This window comes from Eumetopias jubatus, unplaced genomic scaffold (assembly GCF_037043125.1).
Source record: "Eumetopias jubatus isolate StellerSeaLion01/CBP00866 unplaced genomic scaffold, mEumJub1_p1.0 scaffold_7, whole genome shotgun sequence".
Taxonomy (NCBI): Eukaryota; Metazoa; Chordata; class Mammalia; order Carnivora; family Otariidae; genus Eumetopias; species Eumetopias jubatus.
The window spans coordinates 135,641,575-135,668,104 of NW_028274813.1; the positions used below are offsets into that span (position 1 = coordinate 135,641,575).

Sequence of the window (26,530 nt, forward strand, 5' to 3'; positions counted from 1 at the left end):
TAGGCTCTGAACAAGAAGGAACACAGAGGGTGCGACAGCCCAGACCCTGATACTTCCTATGTGCTAACTCCACATACAGAAGAAAAATATAAAAAAATTAATGAGGAATTTGATAATATGATGCGGAATCATAAAATCGCAGTGAGTACTAAAGTATGGTTTGTGCTTTTATCTTGTGCATGAAGAGATTGGCTACACTTGTTTATTTTCACAGTGGGTGATGATACCAATAAGTAGAAGGGGAAAAAATTTCATTAGTTTTTTTGTTGTTGTTGTTGTTTTATAGAACTTCAAAATAAATTTGTTGCAGTCTTATAATAATACATGTTCAGTGTCTTTAACGTGGAAGTGAAGAGAAAACATCCTAATCTAAGATCTCCTGTACCTTTGGATAGGGCGCATAAACCCCTCCTGGATTCCAATTTTTTCATCTGTAAAGTGAATGAGTTGGCTTACATAATTTTTAAGGTCCCTTCTAGCTCTAAATTTCCATGATTGTAAATATATAGGGTGCATATAAGATTTCCCTTTCCCTCTCATGACTTTTAAAAAATTTACATGTACGTAAACAGATCGTGAGACTATAAAATATAAAATGGTTAGATTTATTAGAAAATTTGGTATTTCAGAATTATTTTTAATTATTTTGTATAGTTGCTGTAATAGTAGTAGCTTACTCTTTGTTCTTTGTAAATGTCCCAAAACTATTTGGCAAAATACCTCCAAACTCCTTTTCTTTTCTTTTACTGTAGGTATTGAGGAAGAGAGCCTTGGCTTGATACTAATTTAAGGACGCAGTGTTCTTAAACTGGTTGTAAAACAAATAGTTGGTTTAAAATTTTCTTATGCTCATACATCTAACCGTCATGAAAACCAGTACTTTTTTGAGTTCATGCTTCTTTGATAGTTCTTCAAAGAGTTCTCACGGGAAGCTCATTGGCAAGAGCTGCTTAAAACAGCTATTCTGGATCTGATTTTCTAATAGCTGTATCTGTATTGTAGGCTTCATGGAACAAATTGGTTCCACTGCTGATATTTATCTCATTGTCGGAGTTAATTCTCTTAAAAACTATGCCTTGAAGTATGCTTCATGGATTATCTCTCCAAAGGAGTACTTTACTATAAGAAGCTCATGAAAAATATAGATTTAAGGAAGTATTTCTGTGCTAATACCTTTACAATTCTTTAAAAAACACAATAGCAAACAAAATAAAATCCCTTCTGACCTCACATGGATGTTGGTGACTTTGTAGTAAATGTTAAGCTGCAAAATATTGTGTAAATAAAATTGCTTTACCTTTGAAAAAAATTTTATATATCCATTGTTTTATATCAGCTAATGAATAATTTTCTTTCTGAAATAAACTATTGAATAGAGTACATAAACTATATTCTTCCAACTTTGAATTAGCAGTGTTACTGCTCTTTGCAATCACTGTTTTAAAATATGGGGAGAGGAAAGCTTTTTTCTTTCTCTATAATGGAGCTGTTATAAAGAGAACTGTTATTTTCATGGTTAATTAAATATATGTGGTCTATGGAGGAAATACAAGAAGAAATAGCAAATATTATTTTAAGGGGGTATAGAATATTTAGGAGGGAAGTAAGATAGCATTTATAATTGTAATTTAATCTTCATACAATTTAAAAATAGGTTGTCAGTGGTTAATTTTATTGTTTAGATGGTTTCTTTGCATTGTGTTGTGTATATATGACTTGATTTTTTTTTTTTAAGTTTTGTCCATTAAGAATGTCAGTCAATTAAATCAAACTAGGGCTTACTTATATTGTCCCACATTTGGTGTATTATATTTATAATATGTGTACATATTTTTCCCCTTTTGTTATATTTGTAATCTCTCAATAGAAATGTAATGTTACTAAACTGGTTTGGATTATTAAGAGTGCTAATTTTATGCTTACTTGGTAACAATGGTATATTTTGTAATGTCTAAATCTGACAACACTAATAATCAGGTTCTGACATCTAATTTTCATCTCCAAGAATATTTGAAATATATATATATTTATACATTATAGTAGTATATATGTATTCATATATAAAAATGGAAATTGAAAAGGTTATGTCAACATAATCATGTTCAAATATAATTGTAAAGAAAGCAACTTAAATCTGCCAATTGATTTAGTAAGAAACTATCCCCATCCTCTACTTCTAATAACTGGAGTTACCTTATCAAATTAAAGTTCATAAGTTATTACATTTAATATAGATGAAAATGAAACTAACAGTTTTCTCTCTCTTGTTCTTTATTTACAGCCTGGTTTGCCACCTCAAAACTTCTCAATGTCTGTCACAGTTCCTGTGACCAGCCCTAATGCTTTGTCCTACAGTAACCCAGGGAGTTCACTTGTGTCCCCATCTTTGGCTGCCAGCTCGACATTAGCAGATTCAAGCATGCTGTCTCCGCCTCAAGCCACATTACACAGAAATGTATCCCCTGGAGTCCCTCAGAGACCACCAAGTACTGGCAGTGCAGGTACGTAGTGGCCTCTCTTCTGGTTCTTTAAGGAAAAGAATTGTTAACATAAGCAGTTTCTTATTTTGCTACCCTTTAATGTTCTGTCTTTGATGAGCAAGAGTCACTGCTACATAATTGGCTCCATTTTAAAGAATATTTTTGAGGATTTACTGTGGCGTTCTAATATCCTCTCGGGCACAGTGGAATGATATACAGAATCTGCTGTCTATAACTTTCCTTATCATGGGAGAGCCATACTTTGATAGGCAGAAGATTTAATTAGAATATCATGAGCAAAGATTTAAAAGTTCGAGTGTGAGTTACTCATGTCAGAAATAACAGAGAATAGATGTACCTGATTTAAAAGTTTGAGTATGAGTTACTCATGTCAGAAATACAGAGAATAGATGTACCTGCTTGGAGTTAGAGTTCATGAATTCAGAAATGTGCAGTGCATTTACGGCTTTACTCTTTGTAATGCAGTGTCTCCTCTCCTTTAAGTCCTAGATTTAATAGTACTCCATTAGCACTGTCCCCATTCTTATTAATATGTACTATTTGATATTGATACAGAAAGGCATTTGCATCCAGAGCTTGATAGGTGAGCTTTTATATACACATTTAACTACATCATATTACACAGTAATGCCAAATTCAGTCTAGGCTAGTTTTTATTTTTGTTTTTTAGGAAAGGAGTGCAGGTTACTTCATTCAGATAAGAGAACCAATTCATGTTCATTTTTTGCCCTCTCTTTTCTCTCTCTCAAATTTTTAGGTGGGATGTTGAGCACTTCAGACCTCACAGTGCCAAATGGAGCCGGGAGCAGCCCTGTGGGTGCGTGAATTACTCCTGTTTTACTTCGTAGGCATCTATACTATCTGAGATAAAAGGAATATTGTCCCTCAAATAAGGCCTTTTACCAAATGAAGAGAAAAAAATGGGTATATGACCAGAGTAGACATGTCCCCTTGTAGTCTTAATTTTCTTCTGAGGGGTACTTTTACTAGTACTTAACATTTTTTAATAACAGCCCTGCTCTGTTCTTTATGCCTTGGCCTTGAGTGCCTCCTTTATAGCAGATATTGTTCTTTGCTAAAGATGAAATTGCCTTCATACAGTTTTTACATCAAGTCAGTTTCTTAAGGGGAAGCTTTCTGTATCATCTATTCTCACCAAAGTTAGATTGTTAGCAGACTGATACATCTTATAATAGTATGAAATGTTTTTAGAGAGGTTGCAATACAAAGAAATGGTGGGCCTACTTCTAGAGCTACAAAGATTTTGTTGAGAAGTTTGTCTTCAGAGGATCTGTTTTGGTGGCCACATGTAAAACATTCCCATTTTGTCACAGTTATAGCCAAATTGGTTTTGTTTTTGTTTTGTTTTTTACTTTGGGGTCCTTTCCAAAGATGACTAGCAAGTTTAAACACATGTTGTAAATATGTCTGCCCAACCTTGAAGTGCTGGCAAAGATACATTATGAACTGAACATTACAAAAATATGGCATGTATGTCAAAGAGTTATAAGAATAACTGTATTCCTTTGGATTATCATCACATTAAGTGGTCTTGGTCTCTTAATCTGTGATAAATACAGTTGTCATCATTGTATCTGAAAACAAGGGCAGGAATTTCCTCCCTGATTTTAGATATTGTGTGTTCCTGGAGACTTTGGAACACAGATCACTTCTAGGAAAAATTCACAATTGCATGTATTCAGCCCATTCATTCTATAAAAATGTGAGGAGCTTCTGCCTCAAGAAAATTGTAAAGATGATTGAATAACTTAATTTAAGATGATGAGAAAGAAACAGATATTGCTGAGACAAGTTTTAAAATATAGTGACCTAAAGTAGGATAAATGCCTAATTATGTCTGCCACGTATTAATTGCTCTTTGAATGGAATTAATTTTATGAGATCCATTGTAGGATCCTTTTTAACATAATTAATTGTGGAAAATTCGTAACTGTCTTAACAGTTATACAGTAGGCTGCTATACTTGTATGTGTATTTCCAAATATTTATAGTTTATTTCAACTCCATTTTAGTTATCTGCATGCCCATATACATACTCTTTTTGTGTTAAATTTTCCCATATGTTTTTACTCCCCCAGTACTGTCCATCTTACTTGGCCTTCTGCTTCCTAGCCTAGTTAAGACTAGAAGCAAAAATTTCTATTTCATTTTATGTTAATTGTAACTAACTCTTGGTTTGTTTCCAAAATTAGTTTTATTTCATGGAGTTTAACTCTTTGAAGATTTCTAATGTATTTTCCCCTTGCCTTTACTTTTTTTCCTCCTTCTGGCATGTCGTGAACATGGTTCTTCCTCCTGTCAAACAAGTGTTTCAATTCTCATTTTTTTTTTCTTGTACTTTCCATACCTTACTGTTTTTTTCTTATCTGCCATGCAACTGTAAATCTAGACTTTGTCTCTGCTGCTTGGTTTTTCTGTGTTCCCTTTGGTAATTTGAAACTCAGACTTTGTCATCATTCTAATTTGACCTTCTGCATATAACCCTGTTCCTTTTTTTTTCATTCTTTTTTTTTTTTTTTTTTATAAGCCTCCTCTCCCTATCGTGACCCTCATGTTTAGAGGGCTGCATAATCACACTCCCCAGATCATGGCACATCATCATCATCATTGGTTTATATAAAGCATCTCAGTATGCTGTGCATTAATCCTTTTTATACCTTGCTCTTCCATTCCCATGCCCTTCCTCAACCCCCCATCATAGGCAACTACTTTAATGTGTTTAGTGTTAATAGTGTTAATAATCATGATTAGTGAACATCAGTTTCTATTAAAACTTAAAATTCAAGTAAGTATTAAAATATTTTAAGTGCTTAAAGATTTTATTTATTGAGAGAGAGAGCATGAGTCGGGGGGAGGGAGAGAGAGAAGGAGCCTCCCCGCTGACCTGCTTAGTGGGGAGCCGGACATGGGGCTCGATCCCAGGACCCTGAGATCACAACCTGACCCAGAGGCAGACGCTTAACCGACTGAGCCACTCAGGTACCCCTTGAGTGAGTTGTTTAAAAGTCTGTTTCCATTATTATGTATACACAGAGATAAATCCTGCTTCTTAGGGTACACACCTCAACATCTCATAACACATCAAGATTGGATGTCCTGATTCTTCATTGGTTCATACTCATACATGCATATTTACCTATACTACGTGTAATTCTACTTAACTTTACTTGTTTGGATTGTATTCTAAATGGCGTGTGTATTATAACTGCTTTTTAACAGAATTTAGACTTAACTGAATAGACCTTTTATGTCACTTAATTCAGATACCCCACTGGAAGCAGTTATTTCTCTGAAATACTTAGAGCATACATGGGTTTAACGTGTTTCTTAGTATAAATTTTCCCTAAAATGATCTGTCATGGGTATTTTAGAAATGCTATTTTTGTGAGGAAGAGTCAGATAATATATGTTAGCTCATTTTCAACAATGGTGCCATTTTGGTTTAGTAGTTTGGAAAAATAGTTTAAACTCATTATTATACCCAGATATACTCTATGAATGAAAAGATTAAACAGTCTAAATTCCCAGAGAAATTTAGAGGAAAAAATATTAAAACGTTATGAGAATGATTTCTAATCTATACTTTTCAAGATATGTTTCTTGGAACTGTATGAAAAGAAGGATTTATCTATGTTTGGTAAGGCTTGCGTTAAATTAAACAGGTTTCTTCACTGTAGGACTTACTGGAGCCTTTAAAATGCTAATCTATTTTGTGAATCATTAAACTTAGTATATAACATATGGTTACACAAAGTTATTGCATAATAGAACCCTTCATTTTTTTTCTCATGAAAAAGCATCTTTCATAATTAGTATCATATAAAACATTTTGGAAAATCTTGCTTCTGATCTTAAGGTGATACATAGAGTTTTTGAATAATGAAACCTTCCATAAATGAAATTAAAATTGAGGCTTAAAAAAAGCAAGACAATTAGTCTTGTGCTGTGATAATAGCAGACGTGGTCATTGGGACCAACCCTTCTGCTGAAGACACCTACAAATGCTAGGCAAAATATTTTTAAAATCTGCTTGAAAGCATTTGAGAACTAACAAGATAATGAAGAATACCTGGCTCAAGATCCAGGGAATGATGGAGAACAGAGCCTTGAAGAGGGTGAGCCCAGCATTTATGACTGCTTTTCCTCAGGTGGTATTTGCCACTTCCTCAGTGGAATAGGACAGCCTCAGAGACCTAAGGGGACAGAGAGGTCAGAGTTCAGGGCCCACAAAGAATTGGGAGGATCCAGTGTGCTCCTGTCACTTTGTTTTGGGTCCCCAAAAGGCAGGACCATAGAAGTAGAGTGAATCAGAGGGTAACAGTCCCTTGCGGTAGCTATAGCTAACGTCTGCATCATCCCCCTTCTTGACGTAAGAGTGTGGTCATCTACACTTAAAGTACAGAGTAAATATTCTTTCCAGTATCTGTGTTCTTTTTTTTTTTTTAAGATTTTATTTATTTATTTGTCAGAGCATGAGCGGGGAGGAGAGGCAGAGGGAGAAGCAGGCTCCCCTATGAGCAGGGAACCCGATGCTACATGTAAATGTAACATATTGTGCTACGTTAGTAAGAGTTTTTAAATAAATACATTTGATTTTTTTTAAAGATTTTATTTATTTATTTGAGAGAGAGAGAGAATGAGAGATAGAGAGCACGAGAGGGAAGAGGGTCAGAGGGAGAAGCAGACTCCCTGCTGAGCAGAGAGCCTGATGTGGGACTCGATCCCGGGACTCCAGGATCATGACCTGAGCCGAAGGCAGTCGCTTAACCAGCTGAGCCACCCAGGTGCCCTAAATACATTTGATTTTAAAAAGGAATTATAAACCCCAAATGTGGGGGCGCTTTTAAAATTGTAAGAGGATGTAATGTACATTGTATAGGAGTTATACTATTAATTCCGAAATCTAGAGAGAAAAAAATTCGCACACACAGGACCCTGGGATCATGACCTGAGCCGAAGGCAATCACTTAACTGACTGAGCCACTGAGGCGTCCCATATGTTCTTTGTATTAAAAAAAAAAAAAAAAATGTTCTTTGTGTCCATAAAACTAAAAATTGATCACATGCTGGGCCACAAAAAAAGTATCAACAAATTTCAGAGAATTTAATCACATGGAGATAAGCTCTCTGGTGACAAAGTATTTCAGCCAGCAACCAATATCCAAAGACCCTTGTTTAAAACAAATTTTTTATACATAATCTGTATAATAACTTTTATTTTGTCAGTCCAGGTTTAGAGACTTGTCATGAGCCACTTCCAGATAGTTTCGCTTAACCTTTAAACTGTAACATATTTACGGATACTGTAATTTTCAAATGCATAATATTTTTATAGATGAGCCCTCCATTAGTCTTATTTTAATTTTTGTTGAGTCTTCTGCTTCCCAAAAGATAGGATATTTCAGGCCCAAGTAATAGGGAAAGCAGAAGCATCCTTGAGGTTTTTAAGCATTGAACAAACTCAGAATAGGGAAAGACATGTTAAATAGGAAACGAGAGGAAGCCTAACCACAGAAGAAAGATTGATTTGCTTGTGTAAAATTAGGAATCTTTGTTCATCAAAAACACCATGAAGAGAATGAAAAGGCAAGACAGAGTGGGAAAATGTAGATCATATACATATAGTGAACAGGGGGCTTTTTATGAAGAATACTTACAGATCATCATGAAAAAATTGATTTTTTAAAAAGATTTTATTTATTTATTTGACAGAAACATAGCGAGAGAGGGAACACAAGCAGGGGGAGTGGGGGAGAGAGAAGCAGGCTTCCTGCCGAGCAGGGAGCCTGATGTGGGGCTCAATCCCAGGATTCTGGGACCGTGACCTGAGCCGAAGGCAGACGCTTAATGACTGAGCCATCCAGGCACCCCAAAGAAAATTGATTTTTGAAAATGTGCAGGAGAACACAGACATTTCACAAAAGAAGTTATTAGGTATCCAATAAACATGTGACAAGATGCTCAATCTTAGTAACCAAGGAAATGCAAAATTAACACCACAGAAAGCATCATACACCAACCAGAATGGCTAAAGCAGAATAGGCAGATAATACCAACGGTTGACAAGCCTATGAGAAATTCCAAGCTCTCATTCCCTGATGATAGCAGGACAAATCGGTGCAGCCATTTTGACATTATCTACTCAAGTTGTAGATATATGTATTTTACAACCCACCATTTTTATTCATCTTTATATACTGTAGAGAAATGCATGGTGTACCATGAGCATCAACAAATATGTAAAGGAATGGGCATGGCATTATTTGTTACAGCCAACATCTAGAGATAATCCAAGCTTCTGTTAACAGTAGAATAAATAAATAAGTGACAGTACATTTATATGAAGGAGTACTATACTGCAACGTAAAGGAAGAAACTACAGCAGGAATTAACAGGGTGGCTGAATTTCACCACACCATGATGAATGAAAGACAGTGGATGCAAATACGAAATGATTCTATCTAAATAAAGTTTGAAAAATAGCCAAGCAATATTATAGTGCTAAGGATGCATGTGTAGATAAGATAAGTGATAAAACTATAAAGAAAAGAAGTCACTGTAATTGTTACAATACTGGTTATTTTGGGTAGGTAGAACAACAGGAATGTTTTGGGGGGCCCAATTTTAGAGACTTTCAGGGTTTTGGCAGTTTTTTTTTTCCTGATGTAATGGTAACGATGTTTACTTTATGCTAAATCCTTGATTTGTAAGTTTTTGTTTTGTGCACCATTTTGTATTATGTGCTACATTAATATGAGTTTTTAAATACATTTGATTTTAAAAAGGAATTATAAACCCCAAATGTGGAGGCACTTTTAAAATTATAAGAGAATGCAATGTACATTGTATAGGTGTTATACTATTAATTCTGAAATCTAGAGAGAAAAAAATTCACACACACGTTCATACTCATAGAAAGACTTAGCAGTCTGGGCAAAGACTCGATTCATTGGGCATTATTGTCTGCATGTGGCAGCCAGATGTACAGCCCCATCTTGAGATCAGGAAACAAAACGGTATCAGAGGGACAGGCCAGCAAAAGCCTAGGATGGCAGAGCTGAAAGCTGGAAAGCTCCAGGTCCTGCACACTGAGCTGCTAAAGCCACTGAGCTTGCAACCTCTTTTCTCCAGTCGTCTTATGTGAGATAGAAGATTTTCTCATTCTTCAGAGAAAAAGTAAGATAAAATACAAGCCACAGATAGGGGAATATTTAATAAGTAGGTGGGCTTTTAATGTACCTAAATGTACAATTCAAAAAGGAAAGCCAACTAGTATTTTAAAAAATTGAAAGGATGTATCAGGAGATTTAAATAAAAATGGCAAAGAAAACCACAACTCACTAATTGCCAACTATTACCACTTCTGTTGTGGCATGGAGAGCCAATGAAGGTGTGAGGAAACTGATGGTCTTCTGTGTGCTTATGGCATTGTAAATTAGTAATGATCTTTCTGAAAAGATTTTGGCAAGATGTTTCAGTAGTCATAAAAATGTTTATGCCTCTGAGCCTATGAATCCCATTCCTGGGATTCTCTCCTAAAGAAATAAACTAGAATATTCAAAGATTAACTGCAATTTTATTTATAGTAGTGAATAATAGGAAGAAACCAGCATATTCAACAGTATGAAAATTATGCAAATGAAATTTTCAACTGCATTCCTTTTTAGTTGTGATTTAAAACTATGCAAAAAATATGCATGTGGAAAACGAAAAGGAGGGGAAATCTAAACTGATTATCACAATTATGTTGGGATGGTGGAAGTAGGAGTTTTCTCTCTCTCCTTCTAGTTTTTAAACTTTCTATATTGATATGGTTGGTACCTCCACAGTCATAACATTTTTATTATAGTAAATTAGAGCATTCATTTGTTTTTCCTTGAAACATCATTTTTTGTTTGCAGTCTGTCATTGTCCAAGCAAAACTTGCCAGTTTTGAACATGCTGAAATTGTGTACATCTTCCGTAGTGGCCATCTGATTTGGCATACTAAGTATATTTCTCTACTGAAAGTTGACATTTAATACTTAGATAATACTGTAGTTCAGATGACTTCAGGAACTCCTTTTAACTTCGGGCCTGTGTTTAAACATCAGGCATAAAATAAAGTCTGTGATATCCAGCAATTTCACTTTTTTAAAACATGTTGAGAAAGAAAAAAATACACTGGACTAAGAAAGGCTCAAGAAGCTCTTGGAATTGTTTAGGGGTGAGCGAAGGTAATAGTAAGGGCTTGCAGTGTGGCAGGGGCAGTGGCAGCTAAAGAGAGATGGATGAAAAGGGAAACATTATAAAGAGTAACAAAGCTGGAGCTCTGTGAAAGTTGGATGGGAGTGACAGCGGGCGGCGGTAGTACAGGGGTTTATAACCGGTGGCGTTTGAGATGACAGCAGCATATCTGTGGGATATGGTTGCATGTGGACTAGAAATTAGGAGATATAAAGAGCAGAAACAGATTTAAGAGTCATACTGAGGCAATGGTTAAAGCCAGGGGGATGCATGAAGTCTCTGAAGGAGGAGAAGCCTCTTTGGGGCTGCCCACATGGGAGAGATTGAGAGGATGAATACAGCACTCAGGAAGAGACACACAGGATTTCATGAGCATTGTCTGTTGTGGATTATAAACTTCTAATGGACAGAACCCATGTTGTCTGTCATGTAGGAATTTCCACTGAATCAAGTAAATGTGTCAACCATGATTTTAAAAACCATGGTATTTTTTAATTTTAGAAACCTCATTCAGTTCTTTATACAAAAGATAATTGTATAGATTTTTTAAATGTTTTTTTATTTATTGAATAATCAGCTGAAAGTTTGTCAGATTTTATGAAAATTGGTCAAATATAAAATCAATTCTTGAGCCTTGCTTTGGACAAATTTTTCAGAATTCTTTGAGATTTTCAAAATCCTGTGCATGTTAGTTCAAGTTCTGAATTAGATTCATAGTAGTAAAACATTAATGACATCATTGTCTATAATTTAGCCCTAAAAGAGTGATATTAAGAACATGGAGTGCTTTCTAGACACTTGAATACATTATTCCAGCTGACAGGATATTCTGAAATATGAGCCAGACTGATACAATTGAATGATCTGCCTTAGAGCTGTAGGGACCATAAGTGAGATTAGCTTTCTTAAATTTCTGGAGGCATCGGTATGCAGTTTGCTCAAGAGCATTTTTATCATGTGTGTGTCAGGGCATAATTTACCTTAAAACCTGAGAACACCTTTTGATAATAATCACATTGGTTTAATTCATTTAGAGTTGGTACTTTAATTCTTAAATTTGTAGGGCGTGGAAAGATGAGTTATATACTGAAATATCTACATTTTTGTCATAAAAAATGGGAATTAAGACGTATATTCGATAGTATATCACTACACTCCACAATATAACAAATAGTGCATATAAGGTTATCCTGTTTCAGCCTGACAAGTCACCAGACACTGACATCATCCTGTGATAATTATCTGCTGCAGACTCCCAACTTCACACTAAGAAATACCATGCTTTTAGAGTCCCTTCACTCTGGGTTACTGTGGTATTATATGTAGCTGAAAAGCATCCTAGACTCCACATGGGTAAAGAGTATTAGAGCTTCTTGATAATGCATTCTTCTACATTAGCTTCACATCACCTTGTAATGTATTTGAGAAGAAATATTGCTTTATCCTTCAGATTTGAGTACAAATCAAGTAAATAAGAATCTTCTAAATGCTATCAAAGAGATTATAAACATTTGTGCCTATTAAGAGAAATGTTAATCTGTACTTATTAATGTTAATCCAACATTCTTTTAGTTTCTATTAAGCCTATTTTTGAAAAATTACTTGATAAGCATTTTGTATTCAGATGACTTGCCTTAGCAGTTACCTCTGCCCAATGCATGGATGAGCTCTGCTCCACAGGGGTTGGCCTGGTGAAGAGATTGTTTAACAGCACTGCTTTCTGAAGCTTAATAGAATGCAGGAATTGCTCTCTGGGGTGTGGAAAGGAGATTCATCCAGATTTAATACATACTGTTTCAAGATAATGGAAGTAGAATGCAGGAAATAGCCTCATCAGGTTAACTGAAATACCAGTCCTCACAGCAAAAATTAAGTCACGTAAATGAATTAAAACCGGTAGGTCACTTGGTAAAAGTTTTGAAGAAAGCAGGAGGAGTTGGGTGAGACTGAGGGGGGTGGTGGCAGAGAGGAAAATCGGTCATCTGGAATCCTGACAGTTTGAATGACAGCGGCTGGAGAGATGCGGGCCGGTTCCCCAGGGCCACGCCTCACCACTCAGTTTTCTTTGTTCTTTGAAAATGATACTGGTTAGGATCCAGTAACGTTATTAGATCACATTGTCAAACGTCAATTTTTAGTTATTCATATAAATAATACTGCCAAATAACATGTTTTTCAAACTCTATAAGCAGATATATTGAAGCATCCATTTTCTTCAGCTGATTATCTTCAAGTACTTAATCCCTCTCTAGTTACATTTTTTAAATTTTAGAATTCTCCTATTGATCAGTTGCTTCTATTCATTATAATACTATACCTGAAAATGTTTTATTTTTTTTAAAAGATTTTATTTATTTATTAGAGCGTGCACACAGGCAGGGGGAGCAGCAGAGAGAGAGGGAGAAGCAGACCTCCCTGCTGAGCAGGGAAGCCCAATGCGGGGCTCAATCCCAGAACCCTGGTATCATGACCTGAGCTGAAGGCAGACGCTTCACTGACTGAGCCACCCAGGCGCCCCCTGAAAATGTTTTATAAACCACCAAACACTATATGGATTGTAAATGGTTTTAAATAATATTTCTGTTCCATTCAAGAAACTTTCAAAGATTTAAAATGTTCTGATAACCCAATATAAATGCTCTTTTTTTATTATGTTAATCACCATACATTACATAATTGTTTTTTGTCATTAACTCATTGCAGTTCTTTGAGATGCATCATTTCACTTCTTGGCCTGCAGTCTTCCCGGGGTGCAGTTCTCCTTTCCCTGTCAGCTTTTTCCTCATTCTGGCTTTCTTCTGAATCTCAAAATGGCTCGAGAATCAAATGCTTCTTCCTCTGTCGTATTTGGAGGAATGCAGGAGTCTCCCTCACCATCATGTAGCAGCTGCTTTACTTAGGATCCAACTGGACGTTCCCAGATCCCATCACAGTGGTGAGGGAGAATGCCTGCACACAGTGGCTCGGACTGTCCCCAAGCAGGGATTGAAGTGGAGTTGGCTCACCCAGACCACATGGCTGCTACCCCTGCGGAGGACTAGAAGGACTGCAGCCTCCATGAAAATAGGGATGATCTCTTACCTTGATCTCCTAACTCAACTGATGCCCAGAAGTACTGCATATATAGAACATCACCACCATGTACACACGTCCTTACTTCCTCTAAGAGAGAGAGACTGCTCTCTTAGAGAAAGTGGAAGACCAGGAATAAGATGATTAAAGTCAGACAAACCACAAATATTGAATGAAGACCTTACTGGCAGCCAAAGAAACAGCGTGGCTAGAGGTGGAGCAGTAAGGAGGAAGTACCTGGTGAAGATGAAGCATTAGAGTGCTAAAGAAGCTGCAGTAGCGAAGTTGGCCTGGTCGCGGTAGCGGGTTCAGGTTCGGACTAGTAGGGGTGCCTCTGCTGCCCTCTACTGCCCAAATGAGTGACTAGGCCGGTCTCAGGCGGCTTCTTCGAACATCTCCATTATCTCAGTCCCCAGTAGGAAATGCCCTGTTAGACACGAATCTTGTGTTTTGAGTACCTCTCAGCAGGTCCACGCAGTAAGACTGGAAACAGATGGCATAAGTCCTAAGTTTTATGTGTATTTCAGACTTGGGTTGACATTTTTGCTTATTTTTAAAATATTCAGATACGTGGTCAACTACTAATGAGTTTTGTTACAAAATTTATTTGAAACTAGGACTAGGAAACACTTGTTTCATATTTCTACCAAAGTGTTTTAACGACTCTTCTCACATTAATGAATGATATTTCCTTTTTCCAGGGAACGGATTCGTAAACTCAAGAGCTTCTCCAAATTTGATTGGAACTACTGGTGCAAATAGTTTAGGCAAAGTTATGCCTACAAAGTCTCCCCCTCCTCCAGGTGGTGGCAATCTTGGAATGAATAGTCGAAAACCAGATCTTCGAGTTGTCATCCCTCCTTCAAGCAAGGGCATGATGCCTCCACTGGTACGTTAAATTTTTCTTCAGCCTCATTCTTTAAAAATACAGCCAGTCTATATTTTTCTTCAGAATTTTCTGTACTTCCATAGAATTTAGACCCTTTCTTAAAGAATATTTCTATTTGAAGTTGGCATTTGAAGATATCGGTCTATTTTAAATACACAGAAATCAGATTATAGAAAAACAGGATGTAAATATGCTTAGTGGTTATTTAAAATTAAAGCTAAATGAGGAGAGGTTGTTAGGCTTAATTTTAATTTTACCAGACTGGTCTCTTAGCTCAGAGATTCCATCACCAAATTCATAAATTAAACCTGACTTAAATATTTCTTCTATCTTGACTTTGCATACTTTCAGTAATCGATTACACATGCTTTTCTGCAGGAGAAACACTATATTAGTTGTTAGTGTTTCTACATACTAGAGAGAACCACTGTAGAATAGGGAATAATGCATCAAAACTTGAATGAGTTATCCTCCAAATAATCTTTGTTTATTCCTTCTCAAATAACCTTCCCTTTTAATTCTATAAAGAATACAGGTCTCTCCCCCCCAGCCCTTGGCAATGTCTTCATAGTTCCAACGTCATATGATTTTGAATCCTGTGTTTATGAAGAAAAGGAGAGTGTGTTTATCTCCCTTAGCTTCTTATTGAAAAAAAATCAATATGTATGCAATTTTTAAACCATTCCTAGTATAGCATGGCTTGACTAACATGCAGTGTGATATGCCAGGTGTTCTCTCTGTAATGCAGCACTATTTGATTTTTTGCTAAATGAAAGTTGATGCCATTAGGCTTTAGATAATCTACATATGTATAATGCTTTATAGGTTCCCAAACATCTTCATATGCATCATCGCATTTGATTGTCAGTTATGCTATAATCTTGACTGGGTAGAGATGAAGAAACTGAAGGAGAAGTTAGTACTTGTCCAAGGTAATATAAAAGAGAGCCAGGACCAAAACCTCTTAAGTCAAGAAACAAACAAGTAATTTTTCATTTGGAGATAGAAAGCTGGAAACTGTTGCTCCCAGCCTTATAAGGAAAACGAGTTGGGAGTAGATTGTAGTGCTGAGATTTCATGGCACCCAAGTGGCCCAGACTCTAGGGAGAGACAGATATTGCAGGGAGAGGACATTGGAGCCCTGGTTTGTGTAGGTAGGACACAGGTAATGAGAGTTCAGCTCAGATGCTTGGTGAGTTGCTGGAGGCCAGGTGTTCCTGGCAGGCCCATGTAAAGCCCTAGTGTTGGGACATAGGGGAAGTCCGAGTTCTTTTGGAGGCTTTTTCTCCATGAACCCCAGTGGGTGCTCACAGAAGAGATTGGGAACGTCCTGAAAAAGCCTCCACTGTGGTGTGTGGCTGGGAAGGGGCAAGAGCAGCCCCTGTGATAGGGACAAAATGTGCTGCCTAGACCCTTCTCCCCTTTCTGTCCTGTGGACCAGAAGTCTTAATCTGTGAGGAGATGAACAAAAAGTGTCACCCTTTGGGCATTGGTGACCTCCCATTGTATCTCGAGAAATGGAAAAGGAAAGCCATCTGAAGCTGTGGCGGAGGAGCAGGAACAATGCCGGGAGCATGGCAGGGCACCTGAGAAGAGGAAAAGGCTTTGACTGAGAGTGGAGCAGCCTCTGGGGAAAACACACACACAACCCCTGGCAAACCAACGCTCACTTCCTCCCGGAGGGATGTGAGGCCCGTGCTGGATGCACTGAGGGTGACCATTGCACCGGTGAAGCTCAAACCCGGCCCGATTCCTAATTAAATTAACTCAAACTGTGCACTAAAGACTAGCAAGAGGAAAGACCTCTTGGTCTGTAGGTCGGTAGAGTTACCCAAACTACAATACAAAGAGAAAGAAGAGTGAAAATAAAACAAAAAGCAAAACAAAGCCTCCAAGAGCTGTGGACTTTTATCAGGTGGTTTAACATTTTTGTCATTGGAATTCCAAAAAGAGGAGAGAGACAACAGAGCAGAAGAAATATTTGAAAAAATAATAACACCAAGTAGGACAAATACACACACATTCAGATTGCTAAAAGCAAAGGACAACAAGGAAAAAATCTTAAAGGCAGCCAGAGAAAAGAGAAGAACAAAGATAAGAATTTATACCATACTTCCCTTCAGAAACTCTGCAAGCTACAAAACAGTGGAGTAACCTGAAGTGCTGGAATTCAAAACAAAAAACCCTCAACGTAGAATTCTGTATCCAGCAAAAATGTCGAAAGAGAAGGAGCGCCTGTGTGGCTCAGTTGATTAAGCATCTGCCTTCGGCTCAGGTCATGATCCCAGGGTCCTGGGTTTGAGGCCCGCATCTCACTCCTTGCTCAGCAGAGAGCCTGCTTCTCCCTCTGCCTCTGCCTGCCTGCCTGCTCCCCCTGCTTGTGCTCTATCTCTCTCTGTGTGTCAAATAAATAAATAAAATCTTGAAAAAAAAAATGAAAGAAATTTTCTCAAACAAAAAAATCTGGAGAATTTATTGCTGGGAGATCTGTTCTAAAGAAACACCAAAGGAAGAGGGACTATGATACCAGCAAAAACTTGGATCTACACAAAGAAATATAGAACAATGGAAATGAAATAAATGAAGATAAAATAAAACACAATTCATTTTCCCCTACATTTTATAAACCTTGTATTTTAGATTACAAAGATAGTACAGAAAGTTCTAATGCTTCACACGAGTTTCTCCTATTATTAACATCTTGCATTAGTATAGTACATTAGTTAGAACTAATGGGTCAGTATTGATACATTATTATTCACCAAAGTTCCATACTTTATTCATTTTTCCTTAGTTTTTAACCGCATGTCTTGTTGCATTCCGGGACCCCATCCAGGACACCACATTACATTTAGCGGCCATGTCTCCTCAGACTCCTTTTGGCTGTGATAGTCGCTAAGACTTTCCTTGTTTTAATGACCTTAACAGTTTTGAGAAGTACTGGTAAGGTATTCTGTAGAATGTTCCTCCATTGGGATTTTTTTCTCGTGTTTTTCTCATGATTAGACTGGGGTTCTGGGTTTCGGGGAGGAAGGCCACAGAACTAAAGTGCCATTTTTATCTCCCATACAAAGGGTACATAGTATTATAATGAGTCATTACTATTGATGTTAACCTTGGCCATCTTGCTGATGTAGTGTTGCATGGGTTTCTATGCTTCTTCCTTTCCGTACTGTCCTCTTTGGAAAGAAGTCCCTATGCAAGGTCCATACTTAAGGAGTGGGGAGTTAGGCTGTACCTCCTTGAGGGCGGAATATCTACATAAATTATTTGGAGTTTTTCTGAACAGGTGACTTAACTGTTTACTTTCATTTATTTAATGATTTATATTAATACAGACTTAATGACATTATATTTTGGGTAATAATACTCCTAAATTCTGTTTATATATAGTTCTACCAATACTGTTTTATTCTGTTGCTCATATTCCAGCTTTAGCTATTGAGGACTGTTCAGTTGGTTCCCGTGCCTCTGAAAACACACCTTCATCCTTGTGGGGTTTTTTTGGGGGGGGGGTAATGGAGGAGGTTGCTTTTAAATTTTTCCGTTACTGTGAAATGCTCTAGGCTCATCTTGTGTATTTCCTGCCCTAGTCCTAGAATCAGTCATTTCTCCAAGGACCCTTGGTTCCTTTTTATTGGAGAAACCAGAATCCGAGCATCTTTCTCTTTTTAATTGCTCTAAAAGATCACTACTTTCTAAAGCAAAAATAGGGGGAATGAATTTTGTGCTTATAACACATGTAAAAATATAGGACAACAAAAGAGAAGCAATTGTAAATACACTGTTGTAAGCATCTAATGTATCTATTTGAAGGTGAACTCTAACTAAAGATGTATGTTACAAAACCTAGTGCAACTATAGAAAACAATTTTAAAAGAGGTATAAAAAGTCAATAGAGGAGATAAAAATGGAATTATAAAAAAAAATGCTCGAATAGCCCAAGATATGGGAGAAAAAAGAACAGGTGGGACAAATAAATACAGATAGCAAGATTGTAGATTTTAATCCAACCATACAGGTAATCACCGAATGTGGTTGTAAACATCAGTTAAAAGACAAAATGTCAGATTGTTTAAGAAAAGGAAGATCATACTATACACTCTCTACAGAAACCCTACTTTAAATTTAAAGGCATAGATTAGCAGATAGAGAAAACATACTGAGCAAACATTAACCACAAGGCTAGTGTAGCCATATTATTTCAGACAATGTGGATTTCACAATAAGGAATATTACCAAGGATAAGGAAGGACTTCACACAGTCTGTTTTCCAAGAAATAAGTATCTTTATTGTATACGCACCTAACAGCTCACGTTCAAAATTCATAAACCAAAAACTGATGGAACTAAAAGGTGAAATAGAAAAATCCACAACTGTAGTTGGAAACTTAAACACTCTTCTCTCAGTAATTGACAGAACAAGTAGGCAGAAAAATCTGTAATGATCTAGGTAACCTGAGCAATACTCAACGAACCTGACCTAAGAGACATTTACAGAACACAACAGCAGAACATAACATTTTTCTTAAGGGCCCTTAGAACATTCACTAAGACCATTTCCTGTGCCATAAAGTAAACTTCAACAAATCTCAAAGAATCGAAATCATACAGATTATATTCTCTGATCATAATGAAATCCAAACAGAAAGGAAAAATCTTTATATATTGAGAAAAAAAACACACTTTTAAATAACCCACGAGTCAAAGAGGAAATCTCAGGAGAAATTATAAAATATATATATGGGTGTGTGTGTGTGTGTGTGTGTGTGTGTGTGTGTGTGTGAGAAACTCAAGGCATTAGATGTTTATATTAGAAAAGAGAAAGGTACCATATCAGTAAGCTTTTACTTAAACTCAAGAAATAAGAGCATACTTAACCCAAAGCAACCAGAAGAAAAGAAAAAGAGCAGAAATTAATGAAATTTGAAACAGAAAAACATTAGAGAAAAGCAATCAAACCAAAACCTAGTTTTTTGATTGCTAAACTTCTAGCCGAACTGACCAAATTAAAAGAGAAGGCATGGGTTATCAATATCAGGAATGAAAGAGGTACTGGCAAAAAGGTGGGCACATAGATCAATGGACAAAACAGAGAGCCCAGAAAATAGACCTACACAAATATATTTAGTTGTTTTTTGACAAAGGCAGTGAAGCAGTTCAATGGAGAAAGGATAGATGGTACAACTAACTCTGTTGGAACAATTCAGCATCCATATGCAAAAATGAAACCTTAAGATATAACTCATACCTTATACAAAAATTAAAATGTAGCATAGACTCAAGCATAAAATACAAAACTCTGAAACTTTTAGAAGAAAACATTGGAAAAAAACAATACACCAAAAACATGATCCATAAAGAAAATTTTGATATATTGATGCTATCAAAATAGTTTCACTATCAAAAAAGTTTTACTCTGTAAAAGATCCTGTCCAGAGAATAAAAAGACAACCTACAGATTAGGAGAAACTGTTTGCAAATCACATATCTGATAAAGGACTTGCCTCCAGGATGATACAACTATACATCTGTTAGAATGGCTGAGATTTAAAAAATAAAAAAATCAGTGATAACTGTGATAGCATTATATGGTAACAGATGGTAGCTACACTTGTGAGCACAGCGTAACATACAGAGTTGTTGAATTGCTGTGTTGTACACCTGAAAATAATGTAACATCATGTGTCAGCTATACTCAAACAGGTGTCTGGGGGGCTCAGTCGGTTAAGTGTCCAGCTCTTGATCTCACCTCAGGTCTTGATCTCAGAATCACTAGTTCAAGCCCCACTGAGGCCTACTTAAAAACAAACCAAAAACCCAAAATACTAAAATGTCAAGTTCTGACAAGGATGCAGAGCAACAAGAACTCTCATATATTCATGCTTGGAATGCAAAATCATACACCAATTTTGGAAAACAGATCAGCAGCTTCTTACAAAGTTAAATATATACTTGTCATACAACCCAACAATCCTCTCCTAAAGAATTTACCCAAATGAATTGAAAACTGTGCTTACAGGAATCTGTATTTTTCATAGTTGCCAAAAACTGAGAACAACCTAGATGTCCTTCCAACAGATGAATGGATGGATATACCCACTGTGGTACATCCAGACAAAGGAATACTGCTCAGCAATAAAAAGGGATGAGCCATTTATTCACAGCAGTATAGATGAATCTTAAATGAATTTTGCTAAGTGAAAGAAGCTGGATCCAAAAGACTACATAGCATGTGATTCCATTTATATTTTGTTCTGGAAAATGCAAAACATATCAGCGGTTGCCAGGGACGGAGAGAGGAGTTGACTACAAAGGGAATTTGAGGTAAATTTTTGAGGCGATGGAACTATTCTGTGATCCTGTGTTGTTGGATGTACATATGAGTCTGTGCTTTTGTTAAAACCCATAAAACTGTACAGAGAGTGGTTTTTATGATGTGCAGTTAAAATCAACCAGGATTCCAGGGGAACTGAAGATAGACTATAGACCGTGACACGTGAATGTTAAGTGTAGTGCAAGTCTGTGACAGGGTGATACAGAAGGGGATGGGGAAGGAGTGCTCAGTAACTTTGGAAACTGTTTTAACTCTAGATAGAGAAAACCAGAAAATTGTAGGAAAGCATTATGCGCTTAAGATGGTACATTTGTTACACACACTCAAACAGTGATTATGTTGTAAAGAAAGCTGGGTTTCTCATTGTTGGTGGAAGAAAAAGTTATAAATAAGCAAGGTGGGTGGGGGTTGGGGAAGGCTACAGTGAACCCTTGTTTCTGGGTTGTTGTTGGAGGTTTCAGTATGAACTTAACTTTCTTAACATATATAGATAGAGAAATATAAATGTGTATACACATAAATAGTATACATCATATATTTCCTAGCTCATCTGACAGGCCCTTTCAGACAATGACACCTAGTAACCAAGCACACCTAGTACTCAGATCTTAGTTTCTAAAACATTCCCCAATAAAAGGAATCAGGACTCCTTGGAGAAATGATTGATTATAGAGCTGGGGCAATGAAAATACAGGATGAATTGGAGGGGCCAGAGGATAAGGAAGTGCCGGTGAAAAGGTTACAGGAACCAGCCTTTCAGCAGAGCTCCAGTGGCCCAAACTAGAACAATTTAAGCAACAAAGTAAGTAACAATAGTATTGGATTAGTACCCAAGGAATAAAAAATACCAAGTCTGTTATTGATAAAAATAAATGATCGAATACATAAATGGAGAAGGGACAGCTCTCCTTTAGAGAAGAATTCTAATTATTACATGTAGAAAGAATGAGAGAAATAGCAAATCAACATTGTAATTACAGTACAGAGATCCTGGCCATGCAGGGTCAATGGATGCTAAAATGAGTGAGTGAAAGTTTAAGGAGAAATGGTATTTGCGTAGCCTCAAAGTGTCTCTCCCCAAATAATTGATTACAAAGGGAAAGTAGTAATTTTGCAGTGGGGAATCCTGGAAGACACGATTTTAACCAGGCAATCGAGCTTAACATCACCGATAATGGAATGACATACCTTCTGATACGATGTGCTAAGAGGGTCACATCACCTCTTTGGTACTCTTCCAAAAATCCATGCTATCTGAGAAAATCTAAGCCCCAAATTATGGGACATTCAACAAGATATCCACCCAGTACTCTTCAAAAGTTGTTAAGGTCATGAAAAATGAGGAAAGATGGAGGGAACAGTCACAGACCAGAGGAGACTAAGGGTAGGTGACAGGGAAGGGCATGTGGGACGCAGGATCCGGTCCTGGAGCAGAAAAGGGACATTGGTGAAATCCAAGTGAAGTCCTATAGCTTCAGCAGTAACTCAGGACTGCAAAACTCTGTTAGTTTTGACAGTTGTCTCATGTTTGGGATGTAGACCTGGGTGGGAGTGATGCTGGGGTGTGGTATGTGATAGTATGCTTTCTTTGTAACTGCTCTCTAAGGGTATGATCATTGCAGGATACAAAGTTAAAAATATATACATGTATAACAAATGACCCCAAAAAGAAAAACATTTGGGCATTCAGGATGCTTATTTGGCTCACCTTTCAGGAATGGGATGTGAAATACCTGCCACTCTTTCAGAAATACAAACTACAGAAAGTTTCATTTAAGGCTCAGAAATATATTGATAAGAATTATTAGTAAACTGCAGAATGTAAGGACAAAACTGCATTTAGGCATTTAGCAGCTGGTCAGGGTTCTCTCTGCCTGGTCTTTGTTTCAGAGATCACGAAGCATCGCTGCAGAATACTCAGAATTTGCCATATAAACTATTTTACACCCTTGTCCCTGCAGGTTCAAGTGAAAACCATCCAGCACTTACCCGCAGTATTTCCATGCGTATCTTGTAGTTGGAGGAATGTGAAGATCTGTATAACTCAACAGCTGAAGAGCATTTTACCCACATTTGAAATAGCAATTGTAGGCCAGGTGATTGTTTTTCAGAGTAGATAACCAGCCTGCCTATTTTACAGTTTGTTTGCAGGTAAACTGGCTTTCAGATTGGGGTTTCCTCTATCAATGATGTTTATAAAGACACCTTCCATAGATTGACAGAAAAGCTTGACTTCTTCAAGTAAAATAAGAAAGCACTAGTTAGTCGATTATTTCTAGCCTATTAGTATTTTCTAAATGCTTAGAGAAAAGGAACAAATAAATATGTGTCCTTCATTTCTTTTCTGGACATGATTTATCAGTTTATTTTTCTTCCAGTCTCATTTGCTTCATACATGTTGTTTTTCTGCAGTGAAATTATACATATGAAAGCTGTATTTGCATCTCAGTCTTTGTTATTCAAAACTGTTATTAACCAATGTTTGAGTTCTTGTTGTTTCATAACACTGTGCTAGCTGCGGTGGGAAATAAGAAAACAAAATAATTCCTGCCAACCAAAGAGCACACATCTAGAAGATATTTAATAATGGACATGTGTGACCAGGTAGGCTAGGGATGGGAGGATGAAGTGTTCTCAAAGTTTCAGGTATAAATTGGGATTATGATGAGGAACTCCTTTTAAAAATGGTTGCAATTGCCTGGCCGTGTGCGGGTGAGGCCGACGCAGGAGCAGACTAAGCCGGGGAGCAGGGACAGCTTTAAAGTCTGGCCTGACTAAAACAATCTTTCTTCTGAAATCCGTTCCCAGTGGAGAGACAATAAATAATTTATATCTGTATTCATTGCATATATTTAATCATTTCTTTAGGGGTCCAGGCAACTACTAGTGTCCAAATAACATGTTTTTCTAAAGAAATATTTTATTTTTGAGTATCAACAGTCTTAGTAACTCTCGTATCCCTCTCATGTGCTGAGTGCAGTCGGAGGAAGAGGAATTGGAGTTGGTGAGTGTGCGTTTCTGCTTGAAGGGAGTTGCAAAAGATCTAGAAAGTACTAATTCTCTTAAATGTTTTTATCTAACCAGTGTTCCCTTTGTTACAGTTTTTCTTGTTGTTCTTAAACACTATCTGAGCACCTTTAATTCCTGAACCAAGCTACTGGTACTACAGAGTCCATCTTGTTTTTCTATTTTATAATTATATATCTTGACCCATTTTGTTTGTTGGAGGGAACATTGGAACAGAGCCTTTAAAAACAATAGCTGTCAATGATCACAAGACACTTGTTACAGATTTTTTTTTAAGAAAAGATACAAAATACCTTATATAGTTCCCCAGATTATTAACATATTTTTAGAAAATGACTTCACCCTCAAAGTTCCTCAGATTGTAACACATGGTCTTGTGTTATTTCTCTTTCTTTCAAAAAGATTACATCATTTTTGGTGAGGTCACCTTTTTCAGAGTTGGAATTATTTCATACTGCATGAGACGATCTGAACCATAAGGGGGGGTTCCCTGTTTGCTAAAAGGAATATCTGTAATTTAATATATACAAATTTATTTTTTTCTATCAGGACATACTCTGTTAAAAGTAGCTATTACCTTTTTTCTTAAAACAAATGATTCCTATTGGCTTTTCTTCTAGAAAATAAATTTAACTAAAAATAACTCTCTCTTCTTTGGGAACTAAAACCCAAAATTCACAGAAATGATCATATAAATTCAAAGTCAGTTGCTAATTAGTGGCTTTAAAGGGAAAAAACTTGAAAACGTTTAGTTTGTAGCACGGACAAGGGTTCAGATTGCATGAGAGCATGGGGGGAGAGGCATCTGTTGGTTTTACTTATGTTTTACTATTACACATATATGCATGCTGGTGTGTTCTGCACAGTTTGTGTCTTTTTAGATAAGGTTGTCTGTGCTCTGTCCTTAAAATAAGAGATCATTCTTTAACCTTGTGATCACTCACAGTTTTAGATGTGGTTTTGTATTTAGTAAACTAAAATGTACTAGTCTGCCATCAGTTGTGGTATTGGATTATATCATGTGCAGATTTAGACTTTCTTCTGGGGAGATACTTAGTGATACGGTAATAATTAGAAAATGGAAGTTTATAATTCAAGATAAAATAATTTGTCTTTGACTGTTTACCCTTAGAAAGTTGTCACAAATGCTTCCTTTCAATTCTGTAGCAGTATGTTGCCCTCTAGTGGTCCCACAAGTCTCCTTCTCAGAAAGATCAGTGCCATTGAGATTAGGAGCTTTGACGCATGGAACCGATGTATTGGCATTCACTATTACACACATGAGGCCGTGCCAGGAGATTGCCATGGAAATGAAGTCCTGGCATGGATAGAGCCAGGCCAAACTGGGTCATGCTGTGTTCTTTTGCCTACTATCTGACTCTTGAGTTTTCAGTGATCAAATCTTAGATTAAGTCCAAAGTATATCTCTACCTGAAAAATTCATTAAGATTATTAACGATGCTGAGATGAAAGTGTATTCCCACTTACCATGCACTGACTTCCACCCACTTAAAGTTCACCCCCCAGTTAGAGAGTCTCAAAGATAAATTTCTCTAAATCTTTGAAAACTACAAAATGAAATAAAAAATATTTGTAATTAAGAAACAAAGACATAACCAAAAACTGTAAACAGTTCATAGTCTTTAAAACTTAAGCTGATTCAGACTGTAAAACTCAATCAGTTTTAAAGGCAGAGCTTTGTGGTCAGAACCAAAATATAATCCCAGTCTGTTAGCATTTAGGAAGTTGTTCAGATTGGTTTGAAATCCTGGATGGCTCTGACCCGAAGTGAGGAAAAACAGGTGCCTTGGAGCCTCCACTAAAGACTCTTCTGGTGAGAGGCAGGCTGCTGACATTCCTTAAGAAGCCTTGCTGTTCTAAAGCAACTGTACCCCATGGTTGCTCCAGGGGTCATACCTGTGGCTCCGAAGTTATATAGAAATTTGTCCCACCAGTTATGTAGAAATCTTGGGCCAGAGGGTTTCTTGGGAAGATTGTTTAAGGATACTATCTTATATTCGTGTAGTACTTGAGTTACCAAAGCACTTCCCAACTCTTGGCTCACTAGAGCTTCACAGTAGTGCGCAAGGCCGGCAGCACAAAGATCACTGTCTTCCCTGCTGTACAAACAGGTTCAGAAAGGTGAAATGATCCCCCTGCTTAGGAAGTAGTGAATTTGGGACAAAAACTCAGGTGCATGACCACATCCTGAATGGTCTTTCTTAATTAGAATAGAAACTTAAGACTGGGTGGAAAATACAAACTAATGAAATAAACTGAGATGATTAACATTCAAGTATCTAAATCTAGCCAAAGGCCCTCATCTGATTACCCTTTGGAAGTGGTGAGAGGGAAAACTGGTGAGAGGGAATCACACTCTGTCTCTTTATAACCTCAAGGGCACCGAATGGTACTTTCACTGATACGGCTTAGACCCCCAAATGTCATTATCAGGCT

At 36.9% G+C, this 26,530-nt stretch overlaps 1 protein-coding gene across 6 annotated transcripts in view; it reads left to right on the forward strand.

Annotated features, from left to right (window-relative positions):
- MEF2A (myocyte enhancer factor 2A) overlaps nucleotides 1–26,530 on the forward strand; it is a 172,365-nt gene that overhangs the window by 135,380 nt on the left and 10,455 nt on the right. For 2 of the 6 annotated variants that reach the window (XM_088024963.1, XM_028122782.2), the window contains 4 exons: nucleotides 4–141; nucleotides 2,282–2,501; nucleotides 3,259–3,318; nucleotides 14,522–14,709. In XM_088024963.1, the coding sequence (XP_087881089.1) occupies nucleotides 4–141; nucleotides 2,282–2,501; nucleotides 3,259–3,318; nucleotides 14,522–14,709 (606 nt within the window). Of the gene's footprint in view, nucleotides 1–3; nucleotides 154–2,281; nucleotides 2,502–3,258; nucleotides 3,319–14,521; nucleotides 14,710–26,530 lie in introns of all 6 variants that reach the window. The other 4 variants (XM_088024962.1, XM_028122781.2, XM_028122784.2 and 1 more) reach the window with 4 other exon arrangements.